General features: G+C 47.6%; 1 protein-coding gene across 8 annotated transcripts in view; it reads right to left on the reverse strand.

Annotated features, from left to right (window-relative positions):
- Nucleotides 1-1,949: 1,949 nt before the first annotated feature.
- TRAF7 (TNF receptor associated factor 7) overlaps nucleotides 1,950-19,196 on the reverse strand; it is a 34,911-nt gene continuing 17,664 nt past the window's right edge. For 3 of the 8 annotated variants that reach the window (XM_044304956.1, XM_044304957.1, XM_044304958.1), the window contains exons 2-21: nucleotides 16,940-17,057; nucleotides 16,521-16,578; nucleotides 16,321-16,412; nucleotides 14,421-14,537; nucleotides 13,539-13,631; nucleotides 11,097-11,130; nucleotides 9,930-10,113; nucleotides 8,766-8,900; nucleotides 8,301-8,518; nucleotides 7,999-8,072; nucleotides 7,867-7,915; nucleotides 7,663-7,790; nucleotides 7,422-7,504; nucleotides 6,992-7,031; nucleotides 6,770-6,886; nucleotides 6,089-6,211; nucleotides 5,713-5,832; nucleotides 5,111-5,242; nucleotides 4,628-4,747; nucleotides 1,950-3,948 (exon numbers count right to left, since the gene is read on the reverse strand). In XM_044304956.1, coding sequence (XP_044160891.1) covers nucleotides 3,934-3,948; nucleotides 4,628-4,747; nucleotides 5,111-5,242; nucleotides 5,713-5,832; nucleotides 6,089-6,211; nucleotides 6,770-6,886; nucleotides 6,992-7,031; nucleotides 7,422-7,504; nucleotides 7,663-7,790; nucleotides 7,867-7,915; nucleotides 7,999-8,072; nucleotides 8,301-8,518; nucleotides 8,766-8,900; nucleotides 9,930-10,113; nucleotides 11,097-11,130; nucleotides 13,539-13,631; nucleotides 14,421-14,537; nucleotides 16,321-16,412; nucleotides 16,521-16,578; nucleotides 16,940-17,017 — 2,010 coding nt within the window. In that variant the 5' untranslated portion in view covers nucleotides 17,018-17,057 and the 3' untranslated portion in view covers nucleotides 1,950-3,933. Of the gene's footprint in view, nucleotides 3,949-4,627; nucleotides 4,748-5,110; nucleotides 5,243-5,712; nucleotides 5,833-6,088; nucleotides 6,212-6,769; nucleotides 6,887-6,991; nucleotides 7,032-7,421; nucleotides 7,505-7,662; nucleotides 7,791-7,866; nucleotides 7,916-7,998; nucleotides 8,073-8,300; nucleotides 8,519-8,765; nucleotides 8,901-9,929; nucleotides 10,114-11,096; nucleotides 11,131-13,538; nucleotides 13,632-14,420; nucleotides 14,538-16,320; nucleotides 16,413-16,520; nucleotides 16,579-16,745; nucleotides 16,913-16,939; nucleotides 17,058-19,196 lie in introns of those variants that run through there. The other 5 variants (XM_044304960.1, XM_044304962.1, XM_044304963.1 and 2 more) reach the window with 3 other exon arrangements.

Genomic DNA, 19,196 nt, shown 5'->3' on the forward strand with positions numbered 1-19,196 from the left:
GTATCAATATTCTGTGCTGAATTAATTTGTTTAATATTCATTGTTCTGACACACATCCCCTGCATCGATGTAGAAATAAATAATCTAATTCTCCTTGCCTGCAGCGACCACTAGAGGGAGCTCACTGTATGTTTTATTGTTGAGCTCAAAATCCTATCCAGTCAGCTCCCCCTAGTGGTGGCTGCAGTCAGCTGAAACATTATGTAAAGGGCAATTTCTGTTAGTTCTGGTGCTGAAGCTACTTCGGTAACAACTGATAGTCGTGCGGTTGCAGGGTGTTGGACCCCGCCAATCAGATAATGGCGGCCTGTCCTGAGGATATATACACTACTGCTAGGAGGAGGATGATACCATTTACATACGCTTAAGGAGTGGTCTACATGGACACTAAACATTAAAATAAAAGGTAATCCTGGCTTGTCCGTCTTCATCTCAATTGATCTGGAGATCAGCCATGTCCCCTCTCCTCCTCCTCTGTGTCCTCCTCCCTCTGCCCTGACAAAAAGATCATTAAAGGGGTTTTCTGAGATTTCTATACTGACCCATCATCTGGATAGGTCATCAGTATCTGATCGGTGGGGATCCGACACCTGGGACCCCCGCTGATCAGCTGTTTGAGAAGGCACCGACGCTCCTGTGAGCGCCACGGCCTTCTCTCTGCTTTTCCTAGGCCAGCGTTAACACATTCATCTGGCACATGGTCTAGGAGCAGCTCCCTTCAAGTAAATAGGTCTGAGCTGCAATACCAAGCATGGCCTCTATACAAATGTGCGGCGCTGTGCTTGGTGAGCACAGAGAAGGCCACGACCCGCATAGGAGCGCCGGTGCCTTCTCAAACAGCTGATCGTGGGGGGTCCCGGGAGTCGGACCCCCACAAATCAGATACTGATGACTTATCCTTTAGATAGGTCATCATAAAAATAAAAAAATCTTGGAAAACCCTTTTAAGTCCTCCCCTGGACCAGATCAGCAGGACATTAATTCCTGCAAGACTTTGTTTCAGAAACATGAAGACTAAGATTATTCCGATAACTTTTATCATTCATTTAATTTATCACTACTACATATAGGCTTCATCTGGTATTAGATCATCTGCAACCTCTGCACTTTGATTGACAGGGCCAGGCAGTGCAGAGAGAGCAGAGCCTCAAGGTGTAATGGTAACGCCCCCGTTGCTCCTAGAGGCTCATTTGCATATAATAAAACAGCATTTTTCTCAGCAATGCGGGCACATATGGACATGGGACCAACACAGATGCCTTCAGCTGCCAAGCGCACATGTAACAGGTCAGCCAGTATTATAGGTACAAAACTGCTGACAGATGCTCTTTCAAAGGGGTTGTCCCATCTAGGATGTTGATATGGTATTGCTAGTATATGCTACCATCAGATAGGTGCAGGTTCCACCGCCGAGACTCGCTCCTCCAGAATGAGGACTCTGTAGTGAGGGAAAGCACACTGCGCATGCGCCGCTTGCACTCTTTTCACTGCTATGGGTGTTCCGAAAATAGCCAAGTGAGTGTGCTCTGCTATTTTTAGTCCTAAAGCAGTGAATGGAGTGTAAGTTGTGCAAGCGAGGCCACCTCTCCTTTCACCGGAAATATGCCATGCAAGTGCTCGGCTATTTTCTGACCTCCCACAGCAGTGAATAGAGGGTGCACAGCTGCTCTCTTTGCACTTTGGGGGCCACATTTTAGAGATAGGAGTGTGTCCCAGAGGTGGAACCTGTAACTATCTGACACTTATGGCATATCCTAGTGATATGCCACAGTCTCAAATGGGCCAACCCCTTTAAGGTTACCCAAAGGCCGCTCTGTCACATAAGGGGACATCAGTAATAACGGCACATGGTGGGGTGTTTGTTACAGATTTCCCATTGGGGCCCCTCTTTGGCAGTGCTATATGCCGAGTTGAGGATGGCGATATTAAATGACACAGATAACGATCACTTACCTTCATTTCAGTTTTATTTTTAATGAAGATTCGCTGATTCTATAATACAATATTTAAAAACCGTAGAAAAAGGGGCTCAAAAAATGAGTTTATGGAAAGTGATGTATGACGGGAGTGAAGCCGGGATGCCGCGAGGCGCGAGGCGTACCTGGAGAGTCACTGCTGGGAAGTAAGATGGACAGAGATGGGAATGGGCCCCATTAGTATGATCCATCCAGACCCCCTGTGCTCGCTGCAGGCAGGAGAGCGCGTGAAAAGTAGTGATGAGGAGCGAGCACGCACCTCCAGAATCCCACAAAATCACCAGGAGACAGAAGTCCTTGTGTTGTCAGCCTCTGGGAAAGCTGGGTGACAACCCCCATCACTGCTGCCGTACTGTCACCCAGGACTGCTATTTGCTGGTGATTTTTATAGAATTTTTTTACATTTGGAGGTAAATGCCCCTTAGGATTTTTATAGTCCGATATATCCAGTAGTGACGTGAGAAAGCGGTTCTGAGCACCAACCTCGTCGAGCGTCCATTTAAAATAATGATAAAAATCTACAGTATATACAGTGATGGGCGTGCACAGTATATAATCACGAGCGGGACGACCTATACACCAATACATTGTGTACAAAACCGTAAAAACATCTGTGACAAAAAGAAGAGAGCGCTTGTACAAGACCCGCCTCCCTCCCACCCCTTACAATGGTACAGACCACAGGTACTACAAGGCCCAGCAATGCCGCCAGCTATTTCTACAAGAGCTAGATAGTCAAACCTGTACATTAAATACCTTCCTATAGCTCCATGTTATCATCGAGCTCCTCAGGTCCATAGTGAGCGAGACAGTGGGGTCTGATCATGGGTCACATTCTTTGGTGGTTATGGGACAACCAGACTGGGGGTCACAGCAGCGATAAGCGCCCAGCCCAGGTGTAGGGACCCAAGGCGTACGTGGGTTATTACAGTATTGAGGGGGGTGCGGATTACATTCCTTAAAGGCGAAGGCAACTGTGCCAATCCAAGTAGATCTTGGCTACTCCACACATTTGCATTTAGTAATGGGAGGATTTGCCATTTGCCCGTTACCCCCTGAAATAAAAGTCACAAACTGACTTTTCTGTTATGCCAAGAATATTGGGGTGCTCCTCCCACTATATATGGTACCGCTCCCCTTCTTAATGATGTCTACAGCTCGTCACGATGCCCCTCTTCTCAGCATGGCAGAGACTCTTGTGCCATACTTCCCCGCCTTGTAGTGTAGAATACACCACAGTATATACCTACAGCAGGACGGGAAGTAGGACGCAAGCACTTATGCCCTCCAGCGGTGGACAGGGATAAAGACAAGGTGCGGCCGTGAGAATGGTGCCACCTAGTGGCATGATCTATCATAACTCGACTAGTCTGGAAGTAACATTTTTTGTGGAGACTGTATATAACAATGTATATGATCCTCTGAAAAAGGCCTGTGTCCTGTCGCCGGCAGTTGCCATGTGCGGACCCGGCAGCATTTTATCACATTATCGCACTGGGCACAATGCCCGGGCAGATCGGGGTGGAATGTGTCAAGCTAATGTAAGCCTACACAAGAGAAACAACTTCATAGCTCAGGCGGCCACTACTTTGGAGCAACCCATGATGCAATAAGACAATGACTTTTAACCCTTGTCCGGCTCGTAATAAATATTGACTATCCATTCCTGATCCCACAGTCACCTTTATCACTATAATTTCCTGCCCAGCATAGAGGGCACAGCGGGCACAGCTAGGGTGAACTGGCTTTTTCCTGTCCGCTGTTCCATTTAGTTCCAATATCGCTGTGGTGTCAGAGCTCAGAACTGGGAGAAAACGTTCCAGCAGGAGGAGGACAAGGTCCCAAAAAAGTTCTGTTATCAAAAGTGACGTGTCCGTGGCATCATATGTGGAAGGCTGGCACAGAAGACTTGGCAGCGGTTTGGGCAGAGGCTATAACTGGAGGAGTTTGGTCACAATTAGCAGGTCCAGACCTAAGAAGGCAAGAAGAATGAGTAAGTGGCAGACACACAATGCAGCCAAGGGATGGAAGATGGGAGTTACTGTCATGGGCAGTAGTACCTGACTATAGATAATTTTTAATGAAGCCTAAAGTGGAAAAATAGCAAGTCTTTCCCCAAAAAGTATGATTTATTAGGGAATTGTGAAGTAAGGACCCCATTATGGGAGAGACCGCCCATCTATCAGAGGGCACTGCAGAGGGGTATCTTTTGCCATGGGTAGGTAAAGGGCTTCCATGGAAAATCAATGGGAATTCCATGTAATGGGATAATTTTGTCACCGCTATAATGGGGGCGGAGTTACAGCGGCAGCGCACTCCGAGAGGCAGTCAGACTAAAAGTACCTCTCCGCGTGCGCTGCCGCCGGAACTCCGCCCCCATTATAGTCAATGGGGACGGAGCGGCAGTCCAGGGGCACACGTGAACTAGCGGCAGGACGGATCCGACAGGCTGTTCACCCGCTGGAGTCCCCGGCCGCTAGTGTGAAACTAGCCTACCCAACATCAGGATCTGGAAAGTGGTTGTCCAATCCAGACAATCCTTCATGGTGTTCTATCCCAAACATGCAAGTCCAAGCTAGGAACGGCCTGCAGTAATGATGCCATCTAGTGGCCTTCAGATGCCACCACACAAAGCAATGGCCAGAACTTACCTTTACTGTACTGTCTACGGCACCGGAAAACAGGCGTCCCCTGGATACGGCCAATGCGGTCACACTGCCCTGATGTCTCAGCAATGTCTGTGTGCAAATCATGTTATCCATACTCCAGACCTTAAGAAGAAGAAGAGAGAGTGGCAGAGAAGAGATGTCACGCTCAGTGGTTAGATCCAGTCAGATTCAGGCATGAAGCTAAAGAGTTAGACTTTTATGCAAATCCCCTGGAGAGGTCCGAGATATCTGAACATGCGGGGCACCAGCGTCTATGGCTGTTGGCACAGCCTCTAGTGACATCGGTGGTTGTGTTTATCGGATTTCTCAGTGATAAGCAGCACTATGGCTGCCACTTATTTCCCCACAGAACTTGCACGCACTTTTGGCCAGAGTTTAATAAACAGGTCAATAAGGAAAGCTGACATCTTAACTGTGGCCCCCATAGTCATTTTTGGATAATGGAAGCAATAAGGAGTCACGTACCCGTAAAGATCTGTCATACGAGGCACTGAAAACCTTAGTTTGGTCAGGGGTGGAGATGACGGCCAAAGCGTACACTGTCCCAACGTGTCCGGTTAATGTACGAACTTGTTCCTTGGACTCGATGTCCCAGACCTGGAGAAGATAAAGAACAAAAACTGGTGATATAGGAAAAATAGAGAGAAGACCGCCAGGGGTGGACTTGCCTGGAAAAACATACTAGAAGTGGCCCCGTTTTGTAGTTGGGCCCAAATTGATGGAAGGCAGGGCCAGCAATACCATATTGTGGCACATTATACCGCGCCAACAGAGCCATATATTACCGTCCATCACAAAATACACCCCCAAAAACTTCCACTGGCCCGCCATGAGGAGGGCCCAGGCGGCCCCCAGGTCATCGGCCAACCGGGAAATTCCCCTGTACGGTCTATGGCCAATCCGTCCCTGATGACAGCTACGAGTCACCAGAATAAAGATGGCGGAATAGAAGAGGGATCTCTAGTAGTTCTGCAGAATATTGAGAGTCGGGCCGTAGATCTCTTTTCCACATCCTTCTATTTTATAGAATTCTTATGTAGTATGTGTGAATTAACATTTCTACTCACGTGGATGAGATTTTCATATGTCCCGCACACGATGTGGTGGTTGGTGACGGCAATGGAGTAAACGCTTCCACCCGACGTCTGCAGGACGTGGACACACTCCAGGCTCCGGATGTCCCATATCTGGTGAAGACAACAGAAGAAATGTTCTGATGATATTTAATATCTTCTTTACCTTTCTAAGGAACTGATAGGCTGTGCTATTTCTAAAGGCAGGGCCTGAGGGGTACAGCATGACACAGGGATTCTCCATGGTGTTCTTGAAATCTGTGTCATGCTCCGCCCCCTCAGCCCTGCTCTAGTGATAAAACAGCACATCACCTTTTTCCCCGGAGTGCTCCTTTAATATGACAGAATTGCCCTCATCATCATCTCTTACCTTTATGGTCTGGTAGGATCCGCTGTACAAGTAGTTCTGTGAGGCCACCAGTGCACGGACCCAGTGGTTAAGACCGGTCAGCTCCTTCTTCAGCTTTAAATCTGTACCCACTATGTCCCAAACCTGCACAGAGGAAAAGAAACATGGTGTCACTTCTGGTCATCTCCTACTACTATCCTAAAATAAATGGTTAAAGGCTATGTCCACCTTTGTAAATAGTTTTTTTTTTATTCTCTCAATTTTGCAATAAGTGTTAATTAGAATTTTCCCATTTTATTTCTGCAAATTCATTGCACAACTATGAGTTTCCATGGTAACAGACAAGCCCTGTGTAGTCTGATCCTGCAGTCCCATTCCCTTCTGTCTGTCCTCTACTTCTGGCTCATATGGGAGCATAATGCAGAGGCTAAATGGAAGACAGTATGAGACTGCAAGATTGCAGGATTACACGACACAGAAGTGGCTTGTTGTCTGTTACCATAGCTCCGCACAGAGGCTGTAGAAAAACAATAGGATATTTTTACTTAAGACCTACTGCAAACTTGCCTCATTTTTCATGTAGATTTAGAGAGAAAAATCAATTGTTTGCAAATCTGTATATAACCTTTAGGGTCCGACATTTTCCCAGTGGTCGGTCGGACTCTGGCTAATTGTAAGAAACCCACAGAGATGGGCACCAACCTTGATGGCTTTCAGGGAGCCGCTGAAGAGCATGTTGTGTGAGGACACTAGAGTGCACACTGGGTTGTCATGCGCTCGGATAGTGTTCACTTTCATGAGAGTTGGGATGTCCCACACCTGAAAGCAGAGACACTCGCTATAGCAGATCACAATGAATTGGGCTGTCCTCCATCATTCCTCCAGGTACCTGCATCTGGGGAACACTCCGGCCATCATACTCACAATTATAGTGCAGTCCGCTGAGCCGCTGTAGAGCTTGCTTCTGTAGAACAGGAGAAACAAGGAATCAATACCAATGGACTAGACGGACTCCAACGTACTGTGATAAGAGGCGCGGGAGATATTCAGTGTGCCGCCATCATTTCTAGTCATAGTAATGGACACATCTGAACAATCATACACCCTATTCTGAGGGGTCTCCTGTTCAAGACCCTCAACTCAACCCATTACTCAGGGCAAAAAACAGCTACAAATAGCGTCTCTGGAGGATCTGTCCAGTCCTGCATTACACACACAGCCCACCGATTTCTGTAATGCTTCATTTCTCCTGTGGTGGCGCTGCAGAAGAACTGAACACTTGACGCTGACGGCTTATAATGTAACAAAAGCAATGACAATGACACGGTTTTCACACAGTGGTTTAAGGACTCACCCTTGAATACAAAGGGCCAGTACGATGCCGTCATGCCCCTCCAGCGTCTTTTGGCATTTGTACGTTGTACAGGTGTCCCACACCTAGAAAAGATGCCAGTGTAAGGAAGGTGATAAAGGGAGTAGGACCACATAAGGTCCGTATTTGGACCGCGCTCACAGCCAGGGCCGCGCTCACAGCCAGGGCCGCGCTCACAGCCAGGGCCAGGACCACACATAGCGAGTATGGAAACACTCATTACCTTTATGGTTTTGTCAGAGGAGCCACTAAACAGCAGATCTCCTATGGAGTAGACGCATAAACACCACACTGGGCCTTGGTGCCCCACAAAAGTGCCCTTACACTTAAATATCTGCTGGGGGTCGTAGGCTGCAGAGAAGAACAGGCAGTCAGAGGAGCAGCTGTAATGGGTTAGTGACAGGCTAGTGTCTTGTCTTCTACTTACAGCCAAGTATTCCCATGTTCAGCCGAGCGTTGATGTGGGAAAGTTCATCCTGTAACACAGAGAAGTGTATGGTCAGAGGCGACGTGCGGGACAGCAGGAGGGCACTTACTTTCTGATGTCTTCTCAGCTCACATTCAGCATTGAGGCATCTCTACGGAACTCCATCAAGTCTTCGCTCAGCTTGCTTTGGTTCTCGTCCAAGACATCTGTAAAGGAAAAACAAGGTTCAGGTCAGGAGCAGGAACAACCCTACAGTCAGCCTCCACCCAGCCCGATTCCTGGGAACTCATAGGTTGTCTAGTCTGTTTATTCATGTCCGGTTCTAGCTCGTGGCTCTTCGGCTGTTGGAAAACTACAACTCCCAGGATGTTGAAACAGCACAGTTCACAGCAGCTAGAAGGCCACTGTGAAAACGGACTTGGACCACGACCTACCAAACTTAAGATCTAGGTTCTTCTCCAGCTGGTCGATCTTCTCTGAGAGTTTTCCAAGCATGGAGCGGAGGAAGGCGATCTCCTGGTCTTTCTGTGTCATGGCCACTTGCATTTCGTGGAATCGGTCATCTGTCTGCTGGAGGAATTCCTTGAGACCCTCAAATTTACAAGTCTCTAGGTGTGTTTCGTAGGTGTCCTGGTTCCCAATGAACGTGCACCTGGATGGCAGAAGGAAGCAGGTATAATATCATATAGCACGACAACACCCTTAGGCTACATTCACACGGCAGTATGTTTGCCATATGTTCCCGGAAAGTTCCTGGTGCATACATCAAACCGGTTCTAAATGGGTCCTGTGGGGCACGTTTACAGACGGGGTCCCTATAAGCCTTGTATGTCATGTATGCTCTGTCCACCAGCAGCTTCTATGTGGGTTGAGCTACTCCACCCCACCCCTGAACATACCCATACTTTGAATGAGGGCACTTGATGTGTTCACACTCCTTCAGGTGGGCCTCCAGGTTCATTTTCAGCAGTGGGGGGCAGTTCGGATTATTAGGACAACGCACCGGCCGATAATCGCAACTGCCTTCATGGTCCCTGCAACGACATAACAGAAGGAAAGATGCGAGGGATGAGACGCGAGTCGTAGAGCCATACTGACAAGAGGAGTAGTCAAACAATCCAGTGTTAGTCAACTACAACGCCCATCATGTCAAATCTTCCAGAGGCTTCCCACCTTAGTACTCATATGCAGTTATCCCTTTGTCAAGGTAGGGACTTCCAGTGATTAAAGGGGGTTTTCAGAAATGTTATATTGTGGATGTCCTCAGGATAGGTCATCCCCTCACCATTGGATCTGTGGGGGTCCGATCAGCTGTCTGAAGAGGCTGGGGTGCTGCAGTGAGCGCTGTGGTCTCCTTTTAGGCCTGCGACATTACATTAATCAGTCACATGACCTAGGTGCAACTCAGTCCCATTCAAGTGAATGGGCCAGGGATGCAATACCAAGCACAGCCACTATACAATGGACGGCGCTGTGATTGGTGAGCAGAGAGAAGGCTGCAGCACTCACTGGAGCACTATGGCCTCTTCATACAGCTGATCGGTGGGGCTGCCAGGAGTTGGACCCCCACCGATCAGATATGGATCCATTCTGAGAATAGGCCATCAACATTAAACTCCTGGAAAAAAAAGAAAACTTTGATGACCTATAGTCAGGATAGATCATCAGTATCTGATCAGTGGGGGTCCAACTCCCAGCACCCTCACTGATCACCTCTTTGGACAAGAGCTGTGGCCTCTACCAAGCACAGCGCCATCCATTGTATAGTGGCTGTGCTTGGTATTGCAGCTCAATCCCATTCACTTGAATGGGACTGAGCTGCACAAAAGACATGTGGCTGATGGATGTGACATCACAGACCGAGGAAGAGACCGCAGTGCTCAGACCCCAGTGCCATGGCCAGTTTAAACAGCTGGGCAGGGGGTGCTGATGTCGGACCCCCTCCAATCTATTGTGAGGATAGGAGGATTTCTTCGCCATTCACCTTGGAGGCTGCGCCCGTTTGGCCGCCACCAGGATTCAGTACCTGTACCTCCCTAATGCAACCCTCACCGGACACTTACTTTCTGGCACTTAGTTTAATGGTGAAGGGGCAGCCATGGGGGTCCACCTCGTATGTCGTTGGCTTCCCGTTGGCGCAGGGCCGGCAGCCGTATTTACAATGGATAAAAAGCTCCCCTATCTGCTCCGCGACGGCGATGTTATTCACCACCACCGTTAGTTTGGCATTGTCCACCGGGCACTTCTCTGGTACGAGGAGAGAAAAGGAAACAGGATTATGTCAGTGCAAATATTTAATCAGACACCCGACTTAACCCCTTAATGCCCACGCTGCTTTGGGTCTTAATGACCGGAACAATTTTGGGGGGTTTTCTGCATGTACTGATCAAACGGCTATAACCTTTCTATTGTTAGGTTATGAAAGGGCCTCTGACAGCAGGATTAACCCAATTAAGTTTGATATTGATGACCTATCCTCAGGGTAAGTCATCAGTATCTGATTAGTGGGGGGGGTCGACTCCTGGCACCCCTGCCGATCAGCTGTTTGAAGAGGCTGTGGCTCTCACCGGAGCACCGTGGCCTTCTCACAGCGCCGTCCATTGTATAGTGGCTGTGCTTGGTATTGCAGGTCGGCCCCATTCACTTGAATAGGAGTGAACTGCACCTAGGTCATGTGACCGATGAATATGATGTCACTGATCTAGGAAAAGGCTGCGTCGCTCACAGCTGAACAGTGGAGGTGCAGGTAGTTAAGGTAAGACCCCCATCGATCAGATATTGAGGTCCCATCCTGAGGATAGGCCAATAAAATCAAATGCCCGGGAAACCACTTTAAACAGTCTAGTTAGACCTGGCAGCATGGTCATGTGACCCGTCTCAATGGCGGCTCTCATAAGAGTGTATGGAGTGATCTGAAAAGGCAGACATATGATCCAGGCTCAAAGCTTGAGGCTGCACTACTGAGATTCCAAAATCACTAAATGTATTAATGCCCTTCTCCTCACATAGATATACATGACACCCACTTGTAGGATGTAGATATTGCTATATTTAGTGTCAGATATCAGAAGGGGACATGTCGGCATCAGAATGTCTCAGTAGTGCAGCCTCGGGCCTCCTATTCAGGTCATTACAGGCCATTCAAATCAGCAAATGAATAAATATCGGAGTCTCCCCCTTGACTCGTCCTATGAAAAGACTATAATGTAGTAACAGAAGACTCTACCTACCAGATGTTAAGGCGCACCTCCTGCAGAACGTATGCTGTGGAGCAGAGGGGACAAGAGTCAGCAGCGGTCCAGACAGCGCCCTCTTATCTATACTACACCCGCCCGCCGAGGCCCCGCAGCCTCATCAATCCATTCTCTGATCCGCTGTCACATAATCCATACACAGGGGGACGGAAGAAAAGATTAACCTATTTGTATTAGAGACGAGTCAATGGCTGCCAGCGCCACCTAGTGGCTTAACGAGGAGACACACAGCAGATTGATGCTCTTTCTGCAAAGAGGACATCGCTCTAAAAAAGAAATGGACCTGACAGGTGCTGGGTGGTCATAGAAAACGCTGATCCCGGCACTTAACCCTCACAAGCCTGATTAGGGACAATGCACAAGGGTAGGGGGAAGGTGAAACCCTATAGAAGCTGTGGCTCGCCATAGTGGGCAAGGACTGGTGCCACTACAATCACACCCAGGACCCAAATGGAGGTGCCCAGGACTGTCTCTTGTAGGTGTAGTGCCCTAACAGATGCCCTGTATTTTTTATGCACAGGCAAATATAAAGGCATATGGAAGTATAGCAGTCTATTGCAAAAAAATAAAAAAATTGCCTGGTCGTCAAGGGGTTACAGGGGGTGTCCCACGAAAAATATTCTACATTTTAAAAACCAGCACCTGGATCTGAATACTTTTGTAATTGCATGTAATAAAAAATGTAGTATGGCCACTGAGTTATGCAATAAAATGCATCTGTATAGCGCCACCTGCTGTTTGTTCCTTTACTTATTCTTCCGTCCACCTGGGTAGCATCGCTGAGGCGGTCGCACTGTGCTCAGTTCAATCCTTCAACTGCTGCAGAGAGGACATGCAGTCTGAGCTGTGATAGGGAGAGAGCTGCTGCAGAAAGGACACACTCTCTGAACTGCCTGCTTGAAATAAATCAAAGCAGAGCAAATGGCGCAATGAATGGGGAGCTCTCCGGATCCATGTGAGGTGCAGGGCCGGTTCTGGTTTTTGTTAGAGGTTGTCCGATTCTCATGTTTTACATCAGTCATGGACGACCCCTTTAAACCAATACTACTGTATAGACGGACACAAATCAGTCGCACTGCATATGGGCGTGCACATGTCACCAGCCCTATGAGGTTTCTCAATCGTTCCTCCTTGTGATTCCTCTTTTCGGTTCTCTCTCACGATCGCACATCTTGTACTTTCACTGTGTATTCTGGCCAGAGAGGTCCCCCCCCCCCCTCCCCCGGAGATATTACATGCTCCCTGCCCCCTTCCTGCGCTGGGTGCCGGCTGTGAAGCAATACTGGGCAAGAAACCGAGCGCTTCCTGCTGCAGAACTTTCCACGGCTGGGCCAGCACTGCTCGGAGGTTTCCGGGGGAGTGCCGAGCCTTAAAGAGGACCTTTCATCAGTTTAGCCCTAGTCTAATTATGGTCTTACCTTATAGGGTGGCCCCCCAAGAATCCCCCCCCCCCCCCTGTTCGTCCGTGTTGATTTCCACGCCTTATATTATGAGCCAACTCAGTTATACTAGAGTCGGCTCATTATAATATAAGGCGCCGAAATCAACGCAGCCAACGAACCCTATAAGGTGAGAAAGGTAGTCTTTAAAGGGGCTAAACTGATGAAAGGTCGTCTTTAAAGGGACACGAACCTTCAGTCCGTCACATCTCCTATGGCTCCGCAGCTGCCTGCAGTCTATTGTCCTCCGTTATCAGCCTATAACTGTAGTGGCCGAGCGACATGATCGACACTAACGAGCCGGCGGCCATATTATTTCCCCCGGGCTTTCTGGATATGAGAAGCCCCTTTCACTACTTTCCCAGCAGGCACTGAGAACAGATGTAGCTACAGGTGCACCGAGCCGCCGCCAGCCAAAAAGTGCTGCCGGCTGCCAAACAACACACTGCCGTCCGCTATACCGACGCTGCCAAAAGTCGGGTCCATCAACACATGAAATGTTCCCCAGATATTGCTGAAAATGAAAGAAGACTACCACCCCCAACAGGTGCCTGGGATTGTCTAGAGGAAAATGGCATGGGTTCGGCAATAAGCGTTCTTGTTCACACTCAAAGGCTTCACAGCTTTATTACACGTAGTCAGTAGAGGCCACTGTTTTCTAACTTGCAGCGTTCCAGCTGTTGCCAAACTGTTAAGCCGCAGCCTGTCAGAGCATGCTGGGGGTTGTAGTTTTGAAACCGCTGCAGTTTTCTGCATAAATCTCGCCCAGATCCAGACCGTGCTAATTTGCACACATGGCAGCAAACCCTCAGCTGTGTGAACCGGACTAGTCCAGGACAGGTTTCTACCCTCAGCATGTGACCATTCCCTGACAGCCAGCAGAGATATTGAAACTGAAACACAAATGTTATTAGAAAGTGGCAGAATTTTTTCAGGAGACTGGAAAACCCTTTTAAGGCAATGTCAAAAGGTCACTTACCCCGCACGTGGTAATAACAGGGTCTTTAAATACACTGCAGCACAGCTGGCAGCAAAGCTTCACCGAGGGCTGCTCCGCGAATACCAGGGGGTCCTGTATGGACACAGAGGGCAGGTGTGAATGAGACCATAGCCATGCTGTACCCTGGAGACGCCTGAATGATGGGAGTTCCTGTGCTCATCTCCCTGCACCCGTCATGTGACTATTATAAAATGATGGAACAGCATTTATAATAAGCACAGTGCAGCTATCTTCCATCCTCTGACCAGTGTGGGTGGGGGTCACAGCAGTCGGATCCCCCCCAATCGGACACCAGTGTCAGATCCATCTCTGTGCTTGGAAAGCCATTTTACAGAGGACCGGTCCGCTCTCCGGACACCGCTGTTTTAGCAAAAACTTGTAACCCCCATAACATAAAAATTCCGGAGCATCTTTTCGATCCCTCTATTATTCCCCCTGGAAACAAGACATCGACAAATGATTACTACCTTGCGCCATGGGTCTGTCCCTGTCCAATCAGGGCTAACTTGCCTCCTCTGAGAAGGTGACACCCAGCTGTTAATATATTCACACATTTCCAGGAGGGATATCAGGGAAACGGCACAATGCAAGGGAAAAAAACAAAAACGCTAACGATTTGTTATTTTAAGGGAAATACAAGTATTTCCTGAGGATACTGTTGGGCAGCATGTAACAGAAGGGGGTCCCCACACAGGACATATAAAATGGGGTTATGACAAATGGGGTCCTAATGTAATGGTTTACCGAACCCCATGCATGAAGCTGCGGCCGCAGGACACGTGTAATGTACGGGGGCAGCCACCCAGGACCGAGCACGACACGGGGCCGGACGACTTACAGCTCTTAAGATTTTCCGCTTACCGGCTCATCCTCTTCTTCGTGGAGTGAGAAGGTGGAGCGCAAGGGCATGTTGGACTCGGAGTGCAAGGAGCGGACAGATATGGCGGAGTCCGAGCGCCGCGAGGTGCTAATCGGAGGCTGCGAAGAAAAGAAACCCAAAGGGATGCGACCATGAGAGACGTCATACGTACAATGTCCATCCGTCAGGCCCCGCTTTGGGGGGGGCTCACATTTTTATAAGTCTCGGGTGGACGGCCCCTCCAGCGGCTAATCCCGGAGCGTCCGAGCCGATCTCACATTCGCCCGCATTGCCTGGAACAGGGGAGGCTCCGGACACCCTATATATCAGTGGCGGCTCCACACTCCAGCCTCGGTCCTGGCAGTGCCGCTGAGAGTGTATATGCAGACACTTCCTCCTATTGAATTCGGTCAGCTTGGCTGCTTCCTGCTGGATATGTGAGGAGGCCGGGGAAGGAGGGAGGGGGATATATAGGGGGAATGCTATACCCACTGGGTTTAACCCCTTCGTAGCTAGGCTGATGGCCTGCCCACTGTATTACCAGCACTCTGTAAGCTGGCACAGAGCGATGCGTTCTGGAAGTTCCTGGCAGTCAGCACGCTTGCTGCAGAAGTGGAACTCTGCGCCCTCATGCAAAAATCTGTCATATAGGGGCATTTTATGGTTTCGGGTGGATTCTTGCACCAGTAAAATTCTAGTCCAAAAACAACTCCGCAGAGACAGCAGAGTCTGCAGATGGACAGAAATGACACAGCTGGAGAAGAGGAGAACTGGCTTCAGAGACAGGACTGCCCAGATGAAAGGCAGAGACGGTTTATTACTGATCACTGTAGACTCCGCAATCAATAATCGCCCACCGCTAACTGCTGTAGTCCTGGCGATCACATGATCACCGGGTGCTGGGAAACTGCTGTATCTCAGCAAACCCAGACGGGCCCTAAAGTGCAGTCGGGAGGCAAACATCTCAGCACCAGTTACAGAGGAAATCAGAAAAAAAATAAAAATGCATGTTAAAGGGGCTCTCCAACATTTTGATATTGGTGGCCTATCCTTAAGACTGGTCATCAATATCTAATCGGTGGGGTTCCGAATCCTGGGACTGCAGCCAATCAGTTGTTTGAAGAGGCTCCTCACAGATAACCAAGCATAGCGCCGTCCTTTGTATAGTGGCCATGTTTGGTATTGCAGCCCAGGCCCACAGACTTGAATGGGACTGAGCTGCGCCGAGGCCATGTGACCGATGACTGTGACGTCACTGGCCACATCGGTCACTGAAGCTCCACGGCCTATTCAAACAGCTAATTGGCTGGGGTGTCGGGAGTCAGAAACCCCCCCCAACGATCAGATATGGGCAAAGACAGTCAATATCAAAATCTTGGACAACCCCTTTGAACTGTCCCCTGAACATCTCTTATAACCTAATTAAGGGAGGGGGACACAATGTACAAAGAAAATAAATACAAAAACGAATAATAATAAAAATAAGCAAAGAAATTACATCGTATAGCCCCGCCCCCGAAGAACCAAAACTATACTTCCTGCACATAAAAAGGACCGCAATGGAAAGAGGGGCACAACTTAAATATCTATATTATAAGTACTTTGTGCTATTAAAAAAAAAAAAATGGACACTTCTTTGCTTTTATAATATTTTCAACCAATTTCACAACAAATACTGGTATCTAAAAAAAAAAAAAAAAAAAATTATAAATAAAAAATTTGGAAAAATGATTTGAATAACCAAAAAAGAGAAATTCACAGGGGAAATGACCGGCTATTGAACTGGCGAAGGTCACCATAGGTAGGACTGGCTGCTGGATGTGCTGAGGGCGCATATTTAGTCTGGTCACAAATGGGCCCCTGGTCTCTATAAAACTTCTTGAGGTTGTGTTTGCTGCTTACCATGACATCATCATCATCTCGAGGTGAGAAGGCTAAGGTGCTGGAAGAGGAGGGCGTCCGGCGGTGCTGCTTGAAAGTGTTTGCACCATCCGCTGTAGGAAAAAACCAGATAAGGCCCCTTTAATATATTGTAAATATCATTTGTGTCTTATTAACCTATTCAGTAAAGACAAAAACACTAAACAGCCCAAAATCTTTACCTTTAGTAATGGTGGTCACCGGTGTAAAGGCTGGACCAAACGTGGTTTCCATTCTGGTCTAAGAAAAACAAAAACAAAAAAACTAAACTTATAAAATGATGAACGATGGAGAACAATGGAAGAGTAAAGAATGGAGGTGGAGGAGGGGATGTAAGAAAGCGCAAGGTATAAAAAAGGGCAACAAAGAAGATGAAAGATGGCGGTACAGGGCTCACAATTACAAACCTCTTCAAAAGACATATCGTCAGCCCAACAATAATCAGGGCTGGATGCTGATCACCCAGAGGTAGAAGAGCGCCACCTGGAGGACACTTTTACATTAATTTTCCCCTCCCAATTAGAACCAAATTTGTTTTATATCAGAAGTGGGAGTCACACAAGACGAGGAGCAGGGAAGAGTGTGGAGAAAAGGCTGGTACCCCGGCGGTGTTTTCTGGTGGTGTGTTCGTGGCACCAGCTGAAAAAGGACTGAATCTTGGATTCTTACTCGAGGTCATAATCTACACCGACATCTCTGGGCAGAAGCGCGGATCCTCTCTGCAGACAAAAGAGAAAACCGCCATAAAAATCTGTGAGAACTCAGAAATAGGGGACGTCACTAGGGATCGACCGATATTGATACCGATAATTTGTGAGCTTTCAGGCCGATAGCTTATACCGATATTCTGGGAATTTTCATTTTTGAAAAAAAAATAAAAAATTCCCACAAATCTGCTGAAAATTAATGTTTATTGTTAATGTGTATTTTTTTTTTTTTTGTAAATCTTTCTTTTTCATTTATATTTAATATTTTGGTGTTTTTATTTTTGTAACTTTTTTTTTTTTTTTTAACTAACTTTTAGCCCCCTTAGGGACTAGAAACCTTGTCCTATTCACCCTGATAGAGATCTATCAGGGTGAATAGGAGCTCACACTGTCCCTGCTGCTGTGTGCTTTGTGCACACAGCAGCATGGAGCTTATCATGGCAGCCAGGGCTTCAATAGCGTCCTGGCTGCCATGGAGGGGATCCTGTGGGGGGGGGCGCACTGCGACTGGGGTGGGGGGGGGGGCTGCGACTGGGGTGGGGGGCCCTATGCGCCACCACTGCTTAATACTGGGGGGGAAGGGGGGCGCACTGCGCCACCAATGTCTAATACTGGGGGGCTTGGGGGGAGCACTGCGCCGCCAATGAAGCTTAATCTCTAATTTATTCATATACAGGAGGCGGGAGCTGGCTGCAGGATCACATAGCCGGCTCCCGGCCTCTATGACAAGTAGCTGCGATCCGCGGCACCTGAGGAGTTAACTACCGCAGATCGCAGCTACAGCTCATAGAGGCCGGGAGCCGGCTATGTGATCCTGCAGCTCCCGCCTCCTGTATATGAATAAATGAGAGATTAAGCTTCATTGGTGGCGCAGTGGCCATAGCTCCTCCCCTCCTCTTGTCCCCTGTCCTCTCATTGGCAGCAGCAGCACAGGGGGAGGAGACACTGCTGCTGAGGGAACACGGAGAGCGCTGTCAGCAGCGCGATCTGTGTTCCCCATACACTATCGGCAAAATAAATGCCGATAGCGTTCAAAATCCTGAATATCGGCCGATATCGGTAAATCCGATAATCGGTCGATCCCTAGACGTCACTTCAGTACAATAATTCCTGTACATAGGAGGCAGTATTATAGTAGTTATATTCTTGTACATAGGAGCAGTATTATAGTAGTTATATTCTTGTACATAGGAGCAGTATTATAGTAGTTATATTCTTGTACATAGCAGCAGTATTATAGTAGTTATATCCCTGTACATAGGAGCAGTATTATAGTAGTTATATTCTTGTACATAGGAGCAGTATTATAGTAGTTATATTCTTGTACATAGGAGCAGTATTATAGTAGTTATATTCTTGTACATAGCAGCAGTATTATAGTAGTTATATCCCTGTACATAGGAGCAGTATTATAGTAGTTATATTCTTGTACATAGGAGGCAGTATTATAGTAGTTATATTCTTGTACATAGCAGCAGTATTATAGTAGTTATATTCTTGTACATAGGGGCAGTATTATAGTAGTTATATTCTTGTACATAGGAGGCAGTATTATAGTAGTTATATCCCTGTACATAGGAGCAGTATTATAGTAGTTATATTCTTGTACATAGGAGGCAGTATTATAGTAGTTATATTTTTGTACATAGAGGCAGTATTATAGTAGTTATATTCTTGTACATAGGAGCAGTATTATAGTAGTTATATTCTTGTACATAGGAGCAGTATTATAGTAGTTATATTCTTGTACATAGGAGGCAGTATTATAGTAGTTATATTCTTGTACATAGGAGCAGTATTATAGTAGACTTACACTTGTGCACAGAGGTCAATATTATAGCAGTTAGATTTTTCTCCATAGAGGGCGGTATCATAGTAGATATCCGTTTTTTTAAAGGTAGTCACCTCCCTCACTGCCCCCCTTTTAGCTCATTTAAAGTGCACCCTTGGGGGAAGGTTCCTTCCAGATACACAGAAGATGAGATCTAAGCTCCACGCTGAGACATGATGGCAGTGACATTCAGTATGAAACACTGGGATTGCGTCACAGGACTTTGTAAAATGTCTTCCCCACTTATCTTGGGAACATTCGCTGTCAGTACGAGCTCTGCAGTCCTCCTCTGACACACATAATACACTTGGATAGGCGGA

This window comes from Bufo gargarizans, chromosome 8 (assembly GCF_014858855.1).
Source record: "Bufo gargarizans isolate SCDJY-AF-19 chromosome 8, ASM1485885v1, whole genome shotgun sequence".
Classification (NCBI taxonomy): domain Eukaryota; kingdom Metazoa; phylum Chordata; class Amphibia; order Anura; family Bufonidae; genus Bufo; species Bufo gargarizans.